Source organism: Anopheles stephensi, chromosome 2 (genome assembly GCF_013141755.1).
Source record: "Anopheles stephensi strain Indian chromosome 2, UCI_ANSTEP_V1.0, whole genome shotgun sequence".
NCBI lineage: Eukaryota > Metazoa > Arthropoda > Insecta > Diptera > Culicidae > Anopheles > Anopheles stephensi.
This window is the reverse complement of record NC_050202.1, coordinates 75,243,653-75,260,588: the sequence shown is the minus strand read 5'-3', so window position 1 is coordinate 75,260,588 and position 16,936 is coordinate 75,243,653. Positions and strand designations below refer to the sequence as shown.

At 51.3% G+C, this 16,936-nt stretch overlaps 2 protein-coding genes across 3 annotated transcripts; one reads left to right on the top strand and one right to left on the bottom strand.

Moving 5' to 3' along the window:
* Positions 1-2: 2 nt before the first annotated feature.
* LOC118507644 (protein transport protein Sec23A) lies at positions 3-4,061 on the bottom strand. 2 transcript variants are annotated; one of them, XM_036046404.1, is made up of 4 exons: positions 3,864-4,061; positions 1,558-3,802; positions 1,206-1,223; positions 3-523 (listed from the first exon to the last, which is right to left on the bottom strand). In XM_036046404.1, exons 2-4 carry the CDS (start codon positions 3,790-3,792, stop codon positions 434-436), a joined length of 2,343 nt encoding a protein of 780 aa, XP_035902297.1. In that variant the 5' UTR covers positions 3,793-3,802; positions 3,864-4,061; the 3' UTR covers positions 3-433. The 2 variants fall into 2 exon arrangements, with proteins under 2 accessions (XP_035902297.1, XP_035902298.1); XM_036046405.1 differs by lacking the exon at positions 1,206-1,223.
* A 251-nt stretch (positions 4,062-4,312) lies between these two features.
* On the top strand, positions 4,313-16,560 carry LOC118507641. The gene is made up of 6 exons (XM_036046400.1): positions 4,313-4,492; positions 5,566-6,524; positions 9,203-9,404; positions 9,857-10,085; positions 10,179-11,607; positions 11,695-16,560. The coding sequence occupies exons 2-6, from the start codon at positions 6,407-6,409 to the stop codon at positions 14,739-14,741; spliced, it is 5,025 nt and encodes a 1,674-aa protein (XP_035902293.1). The 5' UTR covers positions 4,313-4,492; positions 5,566-6,406; the 3' UTR covers positions 14,742-16,560.
* The last annotated feature ends 376 nt before the right edge of the window (positions 16,561-16,936 follow it).

The window sequence follows — 16,936 nt, the reverse complement described above, 5'->3', positions numbered from 1 at the left end:
ACTTCGAGTTTCCCCTAAATTGAGCTAGGGATACACTTTATTTCTCCTGTTGGTGGTGAGTGTTACCTTAACTAGCTATTAGAAAGATTTGTATGCTCTTCAATAACCCCTATAAGCCATCTAAACACAACAATGGAGCAACAGTTAATTCTCACATTGCCTACATTTACTTGATTTTGCCCACAAGCTTTACAACTCAAAACCTAATTGCCAAGTGACTGACGAAGGGGTAGAAAACTTTCGCGCGACGGTATCGATACATGGATAAATAATACATATATATACTGCGTGTGTATGGAGCGAAGCAACGACTCGTCCCCAGCATACAGGGTGCGCGTGCTGCTGCTTCATTTAGCAACGCTTAATTGAAACGAATTGTATATTGAGAGGTTGGCCTGCCCCCGTCCGTTACACACACACACACACGATACGCTTAGGTGGTGGACGACACGGCCAGCTTCTTCAGATGCTCCATGAACACTTGCAGTGACACGTCGTCTGTAAGCACGGGCGCCCCACCGTCCTAGATAAGGGGGAGGATTGAGATTGATTGATCAAAAATGGAGAGAAAGAAAGGAAGAAAACACGATATTACAATCTTTTACTCTGAATCGGCATACATATGATACGGGACACGATCAAGTGAACAGTCCTTTTGAAGGTTATTATAATGAGTTTTGTGTGTATGTGTACAAATTATTAATGTGTAAAGTGTTTAGGAGAGATACATCGAGGAAGAATTTACATAAATTCAATAGCACGAGTTAAATGTCGTAGCAAAAGATTCTTTTGATAAGTCTGTGAACCAAACCAAAATTTACCTAAAATTTTTTAAAACCCCCTAATTTAATTCCCTGTAGCTAGAATTTTGAGAAAATATTTTACTGTACATAATTGAATCGCCTAAGGCACGTTTAAATTTTGTAGCCCACAAGAAAGGGAGAGTAGTGAGGTGATGTTGAAAAAGTGCAATTCCCAATTATTAATTCCCATCTCCGAAAAAATAAATTAAATATCCTCATCCATATAATATCGTAATATAATATAGAATTAGTACAGCGTACAAAGGACCCCGTTGACGTTGCGTAGTTTGTAAGTTCATAGACAGCACCCAAATAGAACCCAAGTATTTAAAGCCATTTTTTTACAATTCTTAAGGAGCATAATTTAGATTTATAATAGAATATATAAAAAACAATATCTACCGCACTCGGTACCGCCATCTGCCAATAGTACATTTAAAACGAGAGTAAAGGGCCAATCAGGGTGTCGAAGGCAAGCATGGTTTGATAGGGAGAATGTTGTTTGTCCAACCGGTCGGGTATGTCGTTTCAGTTCAGTTGGGCAGATCGAGAGACGGAGAGAGAGAGAGTGTGTGTGTGTGTGGATGGCGACGAAGGAATGTTGGAACGATTCAATCACCAATTCAAGAAATCATCACACATGAATTAAACCGAGACAATAAAAAGAGCACACACACATGGGGGAAGAGTTGGTAAGAAAAAATCGATTCGTTAAATCAGGACAGAAGCAGAAGAAACAGCGCTCGACACTTACCTGCCCGTAGCCGTACATGTTGTTGTGGGTTTGGGATGGGTTAACCTTCGACAGCAGGAACCGGGCCTGCGAACCACCCTGCTCCGTATCGATGTACCGTGGCATGGGGAAGCGGGTTTGCAAAATTTCCTGCGCATCGTCCACCGGTGCCTGCAGCAGCTGCTTGAAGTTTTCGTACTCCGGCATGTCCTGGTACTTGTCCTTGCGCCACTGCGCGATCGTCTCACCGTGGAAGATGAGTATCTGGAAGAACGTGTCCATCAGCAGTATCCGGTCCGGCTGGATCGAGGACGTATCCAGCAGCACCGGTTCCGGTGGCCCGTTGAACGAGTACGAGTAGAGAATCGGTTGGATCATGATGAGCGATTGGGTAAGATCCTCGCGCATCAGCATATGCCGGTAGAAGGTCGTCTCGTCCGGGCTGTTGTTGAACACCTGCAGGAACTGCGACCGCCGCAGATGGTACATGAACTGTGGAAAGAGCGAGAAGTTCTCCGCCAGCCGAAAGCTGTTCGGATCATCTTTGCCGTACTCGCCAAACTTCTGGCACAGCCGGATCAGCTGCCGATCGATCCAGCGCAGCGTGTCGGGACCGTCGTCCGATTCCGCCCGATACACGACCATCCGCGACATGAGGACGGCGGCCGCTTCCTGATCGAACCCGGCACTGATCATGAGCAGATTGGCGGTCGCGTCCGCCCAGCTGCGTGCAACGGTCGTGACGCGAATGCGCCGCTGCCCGCTGGAATGCTGGTACTGTGTGATGAACTGAAGGCATCCCCGGCCACCCTGCGGAATCGGGGCCGCGTGCTGATTGGCCACCTCGAAGAAGAACGCCATCGTCGTGTTGGGCGTCATGGTGCACAGCTTCCACTGCACCGTGTTGCCCATCCCAATTTCGGTGTCCGAAACGGACGCGTTTTTCACGTTCAGCGATACGCACGATCCAATGCCACCCTCTATTTTGAGTTCGCGCGAACACTTGATCTCTAGCGTGCCGTTGAACGCCATCTTGAGTTCCGCCTTTTGGTCCGCGGCAAACACGCGCTGGTACGTTTGCTTGAACAGGGAAGAGTTGAACGAATCGCCCATCACCATGTGACCACCGGTGGAGTTGCAGCACTGCTTCATCTCCATCAGACCCGTCTGATCGAGGGCACACGAGTAAATATCGATGCAGTGCCCGTTGGTGGCCGTACGCAGCGCTAGCGCCTCGTAATGCTTGATCGCTTTCTTCATAAACTTGGCGTTGTCCTTCTGGATGTCGTGATGCGAGCGGATCGGGTGCTTCAGCTCATCGTCCACCACCTGACCCGGGCCCTGGGAGCACGGTCCACCGACGAACAGCATGATGCGGCCACCGGTGTTCGGGTAGGTACACTCCAGCAGGCCCACCGCAATCGAGAGAGCGGTCCCCGTCGAACGGAGGTACCGTTTGCCTTGCGGTACCGGCCACGGGTCACGCTGTAGCTCGCCCAGCAGATCGGTCAGTGCCATGTCGCATTTGTGCAGCGGCTGCAGAAATCTGTTAGCCGGTGGGACCGGTGCCGCCGTTGTGCCTCGCATCGGCTGCGGCTGGTGCTGTTGCCCCGGCTGCTGCGGTCCGGGCACGCGCCCAATACCCAGCATATCCTGGATTTGCTTCGCACTCAGATCCTTCGTGCCACGGAACACGTAACTTTTCGAGCAACCCTCCGTACCGAGCTCGTGCACCTGCACCATCTTTCCGAAGGTGATCAGCCCAACGAGCGCGTTGGCGGGCAGCAAGCTGAGCGACATCTGCAGCGAGTCCTTCAGCGCAGTTAGCTCCTCCTCGTCCATGCACGTATCGACGACGAACAGGAACACCGGAGGCATGCACGGTGCGCGCGTTATCGTGTACTCGATCGTGCTGAATCCGGCGATCAGTTCGGCCGGCTGATGCTGCTCCGAGATGGCCGCATACTGTGGGGGGAACGGGTTGCGCTGGAAGCAAAAGTTGCACACCCACAGCTTCGCCCGGTAATCCACCTGGCAGAGCGGGTTCAATATAGCCCGACAGGTCGCGCGCGTACAGACGACCGGATCGTACAGAATCGGAGGCAGATCCGGACGTTCCTTTAGCGGCTGGTAAAGGCACCCGAGCGGTACCACCAGCCGCGTGGAATCGATACGGCTCGAAGGCCAAACGTTCCACGTAAAGCGAATGCCATCGCGGTCTTCGTTTTGCTGAATAAACTCCTCGTACGTCGTCATCGTGTCCGTTCTGGAAGAGGTGATAACTTTAAACGATTGCGCTGCATGAAGTATGGCTAACCGCGGCGTACCTTTCAAACGAAGACAATGCACGACACTCTTAGTTTATTAAAAACGGGATTAATACAGAACGGTTCCACTGTTTTTACACTTATAACATGCTCAAATTTGCTACTTTCCCGACCCGTTCCTTCGCGGAGCTCAACAAAAACCACGTAAACTTGCGATGGCAAGTCGAACACGTCACTTCGCCCCAACGTTTTCGCCTGCTTGTCAAGCATGGTTTTACAGGGGTTCTCCGTCGACAGAGAAACACATCTTATTTTGGGGGAAAAAACATGTAAAATATCGTCCAGCTTGCGGTGTAATTAGAGTAGAAAATAAATTAGTTGTCTTTCATTGCATGCAAACACACGTTCGAAAATGAAAACTTCAATTTCTGATATCAAATCGCGCCCGCACAGTGCAGCGAATATTTGCCGATGCATTCCCATTGTGAAAGCTGTCATCGAGACGTTTACGGTCATGACCAACCACCGACTTTAGTGCACTTTGGTCTTACGTAGCATCTCGATTCGGAGAAGAAAGTGTCCGCGTTGCGCTGCCTCTTCTTCGGTGCAGATGGGCGTAGGAAAAACAGTCGAAAAAGCGAAGTGAACTCCATTTGCAGGCGCGCCGTAATTAAACCCGCACCGAATGCGTAAGCAGTGACAACCGCTCAATAAAGCAAAGTGTTAATGTGGAAGCTTCAAGAACGGTGCAGTAGTAGCGGGGGCAGCAGTGCGTCTGCTCTCGATCGTCATCGGCGGCGGTAGTGGTGGTGGTGGTTGTGAAAAAAGTCCCGTGTCCTTCCGCTAGGGGAGGGGCGGAGGAGAAAGCTGCGAACATCGCCACGATCCAGCTGTGTGTTTGGTGCGTTCACGAGCCTTTATTTCCTGCTGGCTTGCGACATCTGGCATCTGCAGGAATTTTCTGTGGTGTCCGTCCTTCGGGGCCATCTCGAACGAATAATCGTCATCCTCGGTGTCATCGTCATCGAAAACGGGACAGCAGCAGCAGCACGGAACGGTGCCACGACGGGCCCAAAAAAGCTACAACGCATTATTTTCTGTCGCCTGTACCGTGCCTCACCTTCGCCTTTGGTGGCGGGTCTCATAATCGTGATTCGCGTGCATCACCCTGCCTTCCCCGCAGTACGGACCATTTCCCGTAGCAGAGGCGTTTCTGTGTTAATGCGTATGTGTCGATTCACCGTCGCCGTCGTCGTCGTCGTCGCTTCTTTTGGCGACGTTTACATACCGCACTTACTCATCGAAGGTTCCGTGCAACGCACACCGCTACGATTCGTTCCTCGAATCGCCAAACACACACACACACATACGCAACGCCTGTGCTTAGTTGCACCAAGGTGACGTGCATCGTGCCGTGTACGGACGTGCAGCGTGCGGTGGTGTGCGTTATCGCCCCAACAACTGTCAGTGGGTGCGCAAAGGAAAGAGTAGCGCCTCACTGCTGCCCATTCGCACGCGCGTGCGAGCGAGAGAATGTGACAGAAAAACAAAAATAAAACTATGGACGACGAAGGGCGACGATGATGGTGGTGGTGGTGGTGCAGCAGCAACAGAAGTGTGTGCTGGTCGTTTTGTCTACGCGGAGGTGTTTACCGCGGAGTTGCCTAGGTTCTTAAATTAAATAGATTTTCTTTTCACCATTATTTTGCCCGTGCTCGTGCGGTGCTGTCGCCGCTGCTCGCGATCGCGCTTTTGGGTGTAGTGAAAAAGGTGGTGAATTTTTCTCCGTCACTGTACGACGGCAAGCAAAACCCTCCTCCGGTGCTGTGTGAGTGCGTGTGTGTGTGTGAATGTGCGCGAGTTTCTTCGGTGGGCCGTTGAATCCATCGCAACGACCTCACAAGTTTGTGTCCCTCGGCGGAACACAACAAAAGACGTAGTTGCAGCTTGACTTAAGCTCGCGGGCGGAAAAGGCAAAGCGAAGAAGAGGAAGTAGCAGCATAAAGGCTAGAAGTGATAATGAATCGTCCAAGTGTGGTGATAGGTCGCTAATCTTCGCTGGTTACAGACAACAACCCACAGTTACACGTACGTACGTAGGTACCGCCGAGAATCAAGCAGAGCCTACACATGCTGTGATGTGATAAAGCGAGCTGCAAACGAAGGGAGGAACCCACGTTCGAGCTACCGCAGTGTCCGCTACTATTTGTGATCTTTCGTTGCCTGTGGGATGTCACCTGGCGCGACCCGAAAGTGTCATCCCATCGTCCCATCGCGTCTTGTGCGGAACGGATTCAAGCAATCAAGTGTGGTCCACGATTTATCACAGCTGCTGTGATCGTAGTGTGCTATGTATGTAAGCCTAGTGTATATCGTTGGCCTTTAACGCAATCCCAGACAAGTGTTGTTGATTTTCTAAACTGTGCACGTTTGCGATGCATTTTGCTATCCACTATCGAGCTTCCGGTGTGAATTTGATAGCGTGAGTAAAAGAAAACAGACTTCGATTCGTTGCGGTTGCCGTATCGCCGCAACCCCGTACGGTAGAATTTAGGAATCGTTTGTGAACTGCAACCCTACCCCCCCACCAACCAACCAGCACCATGTGGACTCCATCGTATGACATCATAGTCGAAACGTTGACCGGATCCGAGTTCGAGGTGACGGTCAACGATCGGGACACGGTTGGATATCTGAAGTCGGAAATTCAGAAATATGAAGGTAAGCCTACGGGTGAACAATCTAATCAGCTGTTGTGTTTTGTTTATTTCAGCTATTCTACACAATGCGTTCTCGAGTATCAACAAACAGTCCAATCGAATGGGGGGGGGGGGGGGGGGGGACTTGTTTAACAAGTCACCGGGTTAAGTTGAAGATGATCGCCCCAAGAGATAAGGAAGATTTGGTACCTCTTAGGGGGTGGGCTGTATTGAAGAGCCTGGCTTAATATCGTGATACACCAATCCCAATCTAACACGGCATTATTAACTATGCAACCCCAGCTGCATGCCCAATGCAATTCCTCGCTCACGAGAAGTTTTTGTTCGAGCCCACACACTTATCACACGAACGCGGCGTATCATTGTTGTTACGCAATAACTGCTCAGCGAAGAAACTCTGTGTCTCGCCTAATACTAGCGAAGCTAGGCACTTAAGCGCTGCCAAAGTGCTCAAATCCCTTAATCCATCACACGAGTGGATAGCATGACAAAAAACGAGCACCTGGGTGAGATGTGTCGTGTATGCGAACCCACTTGATGGTACACCTTTGTAACGGCGAGTCTCGTACCTAATAATGATGCGTGTGTCCCCTGTGCACCACACAACATAGAAAATTTTTGGTACATAACGAACAAAAACAAAAAAACGAAGATAAGCCACACCACACCCGGAGGGGATAGGCTTTGCCGGGTAGCGCCATAAGGATAGGGTAATCGGTAAACAATGCAAATCGATCGCTATTAATAGACAGCAAATTAGCATTGTCGCATCGGTAAAAGCCTTGTTTTTTTTTTGCGATGCGTCGTCGTTGATAGAATTATTTCCAGAGCCAACAACGCTCCCCCCACCCTCCACACGCTACGATTACACACTTTGTCCTCCGCCCACGGTCGTTTCACGTGCATTTTTTCTGCCGCGTGTCACCGATTCCATTGCACTGATAACGGCGGCGATGACGATAGGGAATTGCGCTCGCGTTTGTGTGTGTGTGTTAGTGGACAAATATATGAACCATTTCGTGCGGATGGTAACGGTGCTCCCATCTGAAGGTGGAATTGATGAGGTGCATTCGCATCGCAGGGAGAAAGATTCTCCCCTTCCTGGGCCGGTCTTATCAGTCAACCACGGACAGGTTACTTAGTTAGTACCTGAGGGCACCCATCCGGATGCAAAGACGGTCCGCCATTGAGTTGGTCATGTACACACAGCCCTCCCCCCCAAGCCTTCTGCTCCAATCGGGATCGTACCGGTGCGTCGTTTGTTTGTCTTTTTTTTTTTGCTCAACTCAATGCCCATTCCGTTGCACATATGTGTTGATTCATCGTGGTTTGATTGATTGATTGAGGCACGGTACGTACGTGAACAGTGCTAGCAATTAATCTACGCAAATTTGCTACTTCTTGTGCCTTTTAACCTACATGCTCTACTATCTAAGCAAGATGGTTTTACGTTACACTTAGACCATCCGTACGGTACGTGACAGATCGATCGCTGGCGGCAAGTTGAAGGCTTTTTTTGGGCGCTTTGATCACCTTTCCATTAGAAAACCAAGATTCGTTCCGATACCTTGGAACCAGTTCTACGGTTCCCACCATTGTCAACACACCTAATCAGTCACTGTCTCCGTACGCGCTGTACGTCTCAGGGTTGGATTAGAGGGTAGCAATCACTTGCTCCAGATCCTTTCGCTGTGTGATATATTTTCTTTCCATTTCTTTGTTTATTATCTGCTGCCAACAGTTAGCAATCTTGCACGCTTTTTGCTGCTGTTGTTGTCTTTTTTTTTTAAATTTAGATCACACCGAAAGCGAGTCTACATTTAGTAACGCCTCGCTGGACAGTTTGATTGGTTGTATCATCATCTTCCTCCTTCTCTGTGAGCGGGGTTGGGGTATGCCGAATTTCTGGTTATTATCTACCCATCGATCGTGGTGGTTTTGTGGGAATGCTCCGTGATAGAGAGATAGCACCCGAACAAGAAGAGCCAGTGGCGCTATTCAATGAGTTAATCATGCAATGGATGATGGGTCAGGAAGCACCGCTTGGTTACAATCACTTTCGGCAATACGATGGGCATGAACGCTACTACCCCATTTGTCTCGTTAGCGCCGGTTTCGTTGTTGCATTTAAATCGATAACCAAACACCCGAGCGCAGCAGCCGGTCTTATCAACGGGTGCACAGTTTAATTCCATTCATTTCTTTGCCACGTTTTCATGGGATGGGGGAAGGGATCGTGTGGCGCCAGAGAGAGAGAGGACCAGGACAGATGACGGGCGTGTGTCGTGTAAGCAAAAGCTCGTGCGCTAGGATCATCATTACCGATGGTCTTGCCTCTGGTGTACGTCTGACTCCGCCGCTCCCCCCCCCCCCCCTGAGGCGCAACCCCCTTTAGAGGCCAGCGGAACGAAGGCGCCTACACTCTCGGAACGGATGCAAAATACGGTTCTATTTATAAGCGCAACCTCCTTCTATATCCCGGTCATATGGTGCAGCTTTTGACGCCGGCGCACATACACGCCGGGGAAGTGTTTGTGCATTACTATTATTAATTTTACCGTCTACTATATGATGCTGCCGCGTGGGCCGCTCGCTCGCCATGGACAATTTCGTTCGAAGCAATCGAGCCATCGAGTAATGAGTTGTGTTTGATGGATGTTTCTCCCTTTCCAATTACAGGCATTCCGATCAGCCAGCAGCATTTGCTGTACAATCACAAGGAGCTTAGCGATTCGATGGAGATGAAGGACATCCCGCTGGTGAAGGGTTCGCGGGTGAAGCTGGTGCTCGGCATGAAGGGAGGCCCGATCTCTTCCAAGCGGCTTTTTACCATCTCCTCCGACTATGACAACTGGCTCGACATGAGCGATGTACTGTCCAGGTTAGTAGCGTAAGGGGTCCCAAGGGCGGGGAGGGGGGGGGGGGGGTTTCTCACAGACAACAGGCAAGGTGGGATAAACTGATTTGAGCTGACCACTCTCTCCGGGTGGTAGGGCGTGTCCTGCTTATTCTTAGTGCCGTCTGGTCTTCATTCCCCTTCCGGGATGTAGAGGATGAAGCGAGGGAACTCTGTACATTATGCCGGTAGTGGCAGCACAGAGTGCGATGGGGCGGGGGGCCAGTCAGCGGAACTATATTTAACTATTTTTGTGATTTGTAAATCACGCGACCCATTGATCGTTGTGTCGTCACGATGGGGATGTAGTATGCGCTTGTGTGTGTGTGTTTTACTTGATCGTGTAGTGCGATCGAGCTTGCACCAGTAAGGGCTTTCAGCATCATATCGACCGGGACGAACGAATATTTATCACATGTTCTTTTGATAACTTCCAGTGAGGATCTAATAAACCTGCAGAGTCCGGGCTTGAAGCTGCTGCTCTACAAAGACAACAAAAAGAACGTCCATCGGTTGATGAAGGTGCGGGCCGAGAAGGCTTGCGATGGCATGAAGGGATCGATGTCCCGCTCGATTATAGGCAGCGGTGCTTCCGGTCAGGGTTCGTACGGGCCCGGCAGCAACCTCATCAGCCAGAAGGAGCGTGATGCTGCAATCACTAAGCAGGTACAGTGGCCACAGTGTTTTTATATCATCCCAAAAAAAAAAAACAAAAGCACAATTTGACACTGACTTTCACTTCACACTAAACTATTACAGAAAATGGATCAAATTAAGGCTAAGTTAAGTATGAAAAAGAAAAGACTGGGCGGTGATAAGGCGGCAGGAAGCGAACAGCAACAGCAACCGCCATCCGCAACGGGACAGCAGCAGCAGCAGTTGGAGGATCGTGCTGGGTCTAGTGCGAACGAAGTGTTTGATGGCAATGGTAGTAGCAGCAGCAGCAGCACCAGCACCAGCAAAGCACTTCGTAATTCGTCCCAGTACAGACACAAGAAACGACATCACCATTATCACCACCATCAGCACCATCATCATCCGCATCAGCATGAGACTGTAATCAAAGAGGAAAAGACACCGATCGGGTACCGGCCAGCGACGGGTGGAGGTGGTGGAGGCCCTGCACTCGTAGCCAGCGGACACAACGCATCCATGGTAGGAACGATCGGTTCCATGCTACCGAGTGCGGCCGGCAGTGCGAGCGCCACCTCACACCGCAACTCCATGCCAGCTGTGATTGATGTTGGCCGGTCGGAGCAGGAGGAGGCTGTACCACCGTTTAGCTACGGGTTGGTAAACCTTGTGCACGGTACAGCTACCGCCGGCCGTTCGCCAACGCTGGAGCTGGAGAAACGTTCCCAAATCCGGGAGCATCTGCAGCGAAACCGTTCCTTCAAGACGATCAGTGCGAAGAGCTTGGACTTTGCGCGCGAAGGTTCGCCGCAGGTGGGAGGAGGAGGAAGCGGTGGTGGTGGTGGTGGGGATCGCCACACTGGATCGGCCGGTCTCGAGCGATCGCTCTCGTTCCACTCGAACGGCATACTTAGTCGCATGGGGTCGGAAACGACACTCGATGGTGGTGGTGGCGGCGGTGGGTTCAGTAACATTCGGCGCTGTACCGCCGCTGGTGGTGGTAGCCAGCTGCGTAATAATCACACGACGACTAGTCTAGGCACACGGCTCACCACGAACGGAGGGGCCGGAGCTTGTACGACGCAGTCGCTGCACAAGCTGGACGAGAGCCGCGTCTCATCCGCCTCGCTGCACGATCTGATCGAGCTGCTGAAGTACACCCAATCGAAACAGCGCACCATTTCGAACGATTCGCTCAACAAGCTCATGCTGAACTACTCGAAGAAAGTGTACGTGCCGCACCATCTGTACCATTCGCAGGCGGGGAAGAAATCGCTCCCCGAGATCAATCCCTCCCTAAACAACATCGACGAATATCTGTCGGACTACGATTTTGGGCTGAAGGCGGCTGGCACGGGCGCGGGGGGAGCAACGACCACGACCGCCGCAGCCACAACAACAGCAGCGGCGGGCGCAATACCGAAAATGGCGACGAGAAGCGAAGATTCGCTGAACTGCAAGATTGCTTCGGCGGAGTACGCCTTCAAGAATGCGGGAGGCAGCAGTGCGGGAGTGGACAAATCGTTTCGCACACTGTACAAAGCAACGTCCGAGGGTAAGCTTCCACTAAATGCTTCCTTCGTTTCATTCATTCAGTATAATGCTTTGTTTTCCCCCCCCCCCCTGTTTTCTTCGATTACAGATAGCAGCGTTTACGAGCTACCGAAGTTGCTGATTCGTGAGGATTCGCCGGTCGAATCGTTCCTCGGGTCTTACTCGCAGCTGGAAACGGTCGCAACGCGGCGAGGCGAATCGCCGAAAAACAGTTTTGCGTCCTCGGCCCATCTGCAAGACCTTGAAGGTACGTCGGATACGGTCGTCGACCCTGATCTGGCCCCCCCCGCTCTCACTGCAAGCACATCGACAGCGGCGATCGTCGGTGAAGCGAAGCTGGCATCCGAATCTTTGCTGCAGTTCGCACAAATAGCGGCCGAGAGCGTTAAATCTACTAAGGCCGCCGCTGCTGCCGCTGCCGCCGCCGCCGCCGCCACATCGTTAAGCTCGAGTTCGCTGTGCGGGAGTAACTGTAGTCTCGCTGCTGCTGGAAGTACGGCTGCTGCGGTCGGTGGTGCCGATGGGACGAGCTTTGCCGGGACGGCCCTGAATGGGAAGAACGGGTGCGCTTCTGCTGCTGCTGCTACTGCCTGGTGCCAGCTTTGGAATCATGGGCAGGAACCGCCACAACAGCAGCAGCAACACCCACCGGACAGCAATTTCGATAGCTCCGGCAGTGTTTCGCACTTGATCCACCACAATCCTCGCCGTCATCATTCGGATTTGGATATTAGCGAGTTGGAGCTGAAGTTTATCAACACCAACGACCGTGCTGTGAATGGATCCAATCGGCTCGCATCGGAAGGCGGCATCGCAACGAACGGTCCCGGTAGTGACTACACAAACCTTATCAAGCTGCCCGCAATATCGAACCTAGAACAGTACCGTGGTGATAATGGTTGGTTACAGCTGTCCTCCTGGGACACGGTACGATTCGGGCGGGAAGATGAGGATGCGGACGACGAGGAGGTGGTGGACGAGGAGGATGATCACGACGCGGAGGAAGATGACGAGGAGGAGGAGGAGGAGGAAGAGGAAGAGGAGGAAGAAGATGAGGAGGAGGAGGAGGACAATGGGCGGCAGGAACGGGACCGAGTTACGTCGTCCTCCTGCTCGTCCATACGCAGGCCGCGAGAGTCGTCCAACTCGACCACCAGCTTCATCCACAGCCACCTGTCGATATCGTCCGACGAGGACGATCTGCTGAACGTGGCGGAAAGGCGCGATGGAGCGGGTGTGGTCGGGGGTGGTGCCTACAAACCGGGCGGTAACAAATCCAAATCGATCGATCTAAACGAATTCCGCAAAGCGTTCGGCAGCAGTCCGACGCTGCTGAACGGATTCCGTGGTGGGGCGAGCTGCACCCGGCTCGTGCCCCAGCTTTCCCGGCTCGAAACAATCCCTTCACAGTACCGACGGGGCTACACGAACCTGAACGATGCGTGCCTGTCGAGTTCCACCTCCGAGCTGGAGTGTGTTAGCAATGGGGCGGCCAAGAAGAAGCATCCCGGCCTGTTGCCCCCACCGACGGGCGACGATTCCGGTGGGCTTTCCTCCACCCTGCTGAAGTACCACCGCAAAGATGGCAGTGTGCCGTACGTGCGAAGCAATGAAAATTTGAATCGCTACAAGATTTCGTTGTGCACCGGGAATGGGGCCGGCAGCAGCAGCAGCAGCAGTAGCACGGCACGCCGGCGGATGGGCGATAGTGACGAGCGGCTGGCGGCGGGAAGCGGTGATGCACTGTACCTGCGGCAGCGTCAACCATCGATCGGGGCCGGTCGCCATCTGCCCAGCATACGTGATCATCTGGCCAGCATTGTCGATTCGGAAACGGCGAACGAAACGGTGGACGTTGCGGCGGGCAATGGTCGCTCGAAGGGCGGCTCATCCGAGGCGAACGGGAATCGGTCGTTCGTTGTGGGAGGCGGTGATTTTGAGTGTAGGTTTTCCCGATTGAGCTGCTGTTCGGCGGCACCGAACGGTGGTGACGTGTCGTCGAAACCATTCTCAGCCGGCGGTGGCAATCGGCCAGCGGCTGGAACCTATCTATCCACTAAGGACCATTCATCATCAGCAGTCGGAGGAGGAGGAAGCAGTGGTGGAGGAGGACTGATGCGCACCACATCAACCGCTGCGGCTGACGATCGCAGCCGCTTCCTGTTTGGTGAGGAGGCGACCTCGCTGCCGCCGTACAATAGGAGCGCCTCGTCAACACCACTCCGGCCGACCGACTACTACTTCCCGTCGGACGAAAGCTTGTTCAATATGGATTCGTTCTTTGACGATTTCGTCGAGATTGACACAAGCGACATATTTGAAAGTACCGAGTTTATCAACATCAATGGTGGCCCGGCAGGAAGGAAGTGCGACACCGCTGCTTCCACCAGCGCATCGGCAACGCTGGTGCTGCCCGAGATACATCCGAGCAAGCAGCACCAGCAGCAACAGTCATCATCATCGGCATCTGCGGCTCAACGTCAGCGTACTCCGTACAGCGAAACCATAGATCAGCAGCATCATCAGCTCCGTGTGCTTAGGAATCTAAAGCCGTTCCCTTCCCCAACCGATGATACGCGCAAGCAGTACTTCCGTGCCACAGCTCCCACCGCACCGACCAGCGATGGTAACGCGGATTTGGAAATTAATTTTTCCGCACGCCGAGCCTTCCTGCAAGCTGCTGGCCACCAGCAGCACAACGGCCACACGCAAGCGGACGGTGGTATCGCTTCCATCATTCAGCACATCGATCGGGAACAGCTCGAGGCCGGTGAGCCGACCGCCGATGCTTCTTCCGCCCTACTCTTTCACGACGACAGCAAGGAACGGTTGTTGCGGCTCACGGACTACCACCAGCCCGCAGCCGCAGCCGCCGCTGGTGGAACGGGCGCTGCCGCGACGCCCCAGCAACACCACACGACCGAGCAGATCAAGTCGAAGAAGCTGCGGTGCGCGCAGTGCAACAAAAAGCTGGGCGTGATCATGATCATGAAGTGTCACTGTGAGAAAATGTTCTGCGCCCAGCACCGGTACGCGGAGGCGCACAACTGTTCGTACGATTTTAAGGTCGAGGGCCGGAAGGTGCTGGAGAAGAACAATCCGCTCGTCGTGGCGGATAAGTTACCGAAGATTTAAACATTTGCTTCGCAGGAGGCGGTGTTTTGGTAGAAGACCTTTTGGGAGACGATGGTGATATGGTGGGGGCCGGTGATAATCGAAAGGGCTGCGCTTATAGGTAATAATTACTAGTTTGAAGAAAACAAGGGTGTAAGAGATTTTCGCCTACTGTACGAGCCCCGGGGATCAAAACCGGGGATCATCAGCAGAAGTAAGAACAGCATCATTGAATTACACTTACGTAGCTGCACCACGGCTGTATAACTATCTTTATTTCACCCTTATTTACTCATCCCGTATCCCATGTCGCACCGCTCAGTAAGACGGTGGAGCAAACGTATCTGCTTTTTAATGATTACCAAGATCCAAGCAGTCCTGGAATCCTCCTCCTCGCTTCTAATAATAGCAGATGGGGGAAGGATAGTTATTCGCCTGCTGCGTTAGCAACTAAGAAAAGGCAGCAAATATTTAGCATCAATCCACTAATATCGCTGCTATCTGTAAGTGTAAGAGTGCTTTATGTAGGTTTGTTAGTAGTGTACTTATACACACACACCCAAACACAACCTTATGTCGTACCATGTACGATCGAAACGAGCATTATGTAGATGCATAGATAGAGCAATACGAAGTAGCTTGGATGTGTGTAGTTCCAGACCGAAATTTTGGCTTTTTTTTGTCTCTAATATTGGTACGTAATAGTCATGGACTCTGTCCAAAACTGACGAAACCCTCTTAGCCGCGCGTTCGAAAGGGAGATGCTCTCGAAGGATTTTTCCAGGAGCCGCTACAATGACGAGCTGTACGAGCTGTACGACGATCTCACCATCGTGCAGCGAATGAGATTCGCCAGGCTCCGGTGGGCGGGTCACGTCATGAGAATGACACCGGACGACCCAGCCCGTAAAGTCCCTTTAAGGCCGTCCACACGGACAAATTGAGATGAAGTTGGTTGCGTTGATGCAGTGATAAGGCGATTTTTTCAGTATGACAAGACCGCCAAGAGATTAATTCGTGTGTCCTTGTGATCAACCCAAACAAGGCAAAATTGTAACGCCGCTTTCGAGAGGACTTTATCCATTCGATTCTGTGCCGGAAAAGTGGAGGATCGTCAGCTGATCGTCAAGTCTTCGCCAGAGTTGGATTTTGATTTGGTACATTTTAAGTTACTAGCTACTAATCCAAGACTTATTATGCGTGTGTTTGCGCGTTATCGCCCCCCACTCCCGGGGGGTAGATTTATAGTTGGGTATTCTTGATAAGAGCAAATTTGGTGGGTTTTAAGATTAAATTCGAAGCTTCTTTTTTAAACCGTGTACCATTACTTCGTACACAGTAATTAGAATGTTAATTTAAATAATTTTTTTTCCTCTTTTTTAATGTAATCCATCCTTGAATATATACTTGATGGTGCTTCAGCAGCAAACACGCGCACAATTAGCGACTGTGCATGCGGAACGAAAGAAAAAAAAACGCGGGGGGCTTTGCTTTTAAGTTTTTACCACATTTTAAACGGGATGAAGCTTATATACAACTAATAGCATACATACATTTGCCCCAGATATGTATTTATCAAACAGATATTTGTTAAAGGGTGTGGGAACCCTGCAGCATATTTTGGCATTAGTAGCAGAGGGCAAAACAAAAAGGTAATGAAAATGGGCGAAGGGAGACACACACGCTTGATTTCACGGTTTAAAAAAAAAATTAAATATTATTGCGTTATTTTATTCCTATAACCACCTCAACACATACCCGCAAAGCTTTGTAAAGTTGTATGTAAGTCATGATGTAACATAGGATAAGATACGTTTACACACAAACACAACAACAAAAAAGACGTCAAAATGTAAAACCAAAAGAAAGTGGGAAAAAAAGAAGAAAATGAGATAAAGCATGTGAGAGCCAGCCATAGGTTCTTGCATTTAAAAAACGGTCGGAAAACTAAAACAAACAAACAAACAAAAAACACCTGGTCAATTTTTAATTCTAGTCTGCTAACGGTTGAAGCAAATGTCCGAAATGAAACTAGCTCGTGGTCGTTTTCATCAGTGCTCAGGATGTGAGGGTGGTCCTGCGTGTGGAAGAATTCCGACTGGGATTTGATACCCGGACCTGTCATGTGGAGGGACCAAAGTCCAATATGCTCTCTCTCTTTCTTCTTCGTCCTTCTTGACATTACTCCCTCGATAGGTCTCGGCCTGCCAATTTCT

Excerpts from the sequence above, each read along its gene's own strand:
- LOC118507644 (XM_036046404.1), bottom strand. The coding sequence starts at position 3,792 with ATGACGACGTACGAGGAGTTTATTCAGCAAAACGAAGACCGCGATGGC.
- LOC118507641 (XM_036046400.1), top strand. The coding sequence starts at position 6,407 with ATGTGGACTCCATCGTATGACATCATAGTCGAAACGTTGACCGGATCC. Across the intron at positions 6,525-9,202 it reads GGAAATTCAGAAATATGAAG|GCATTCCGATCAGCCAGCAG; the intron begins GTAAGCCTACGG and ends TTCCAATTACAG. Across the intron at positions 11,608-11,694 it reads GTACAAAGCAACGTCCGAGG|ATAGCAGCGTTTACGAGCTA; the intron begins GTAAGCTTCCAC and ends CTTCGATTACAG.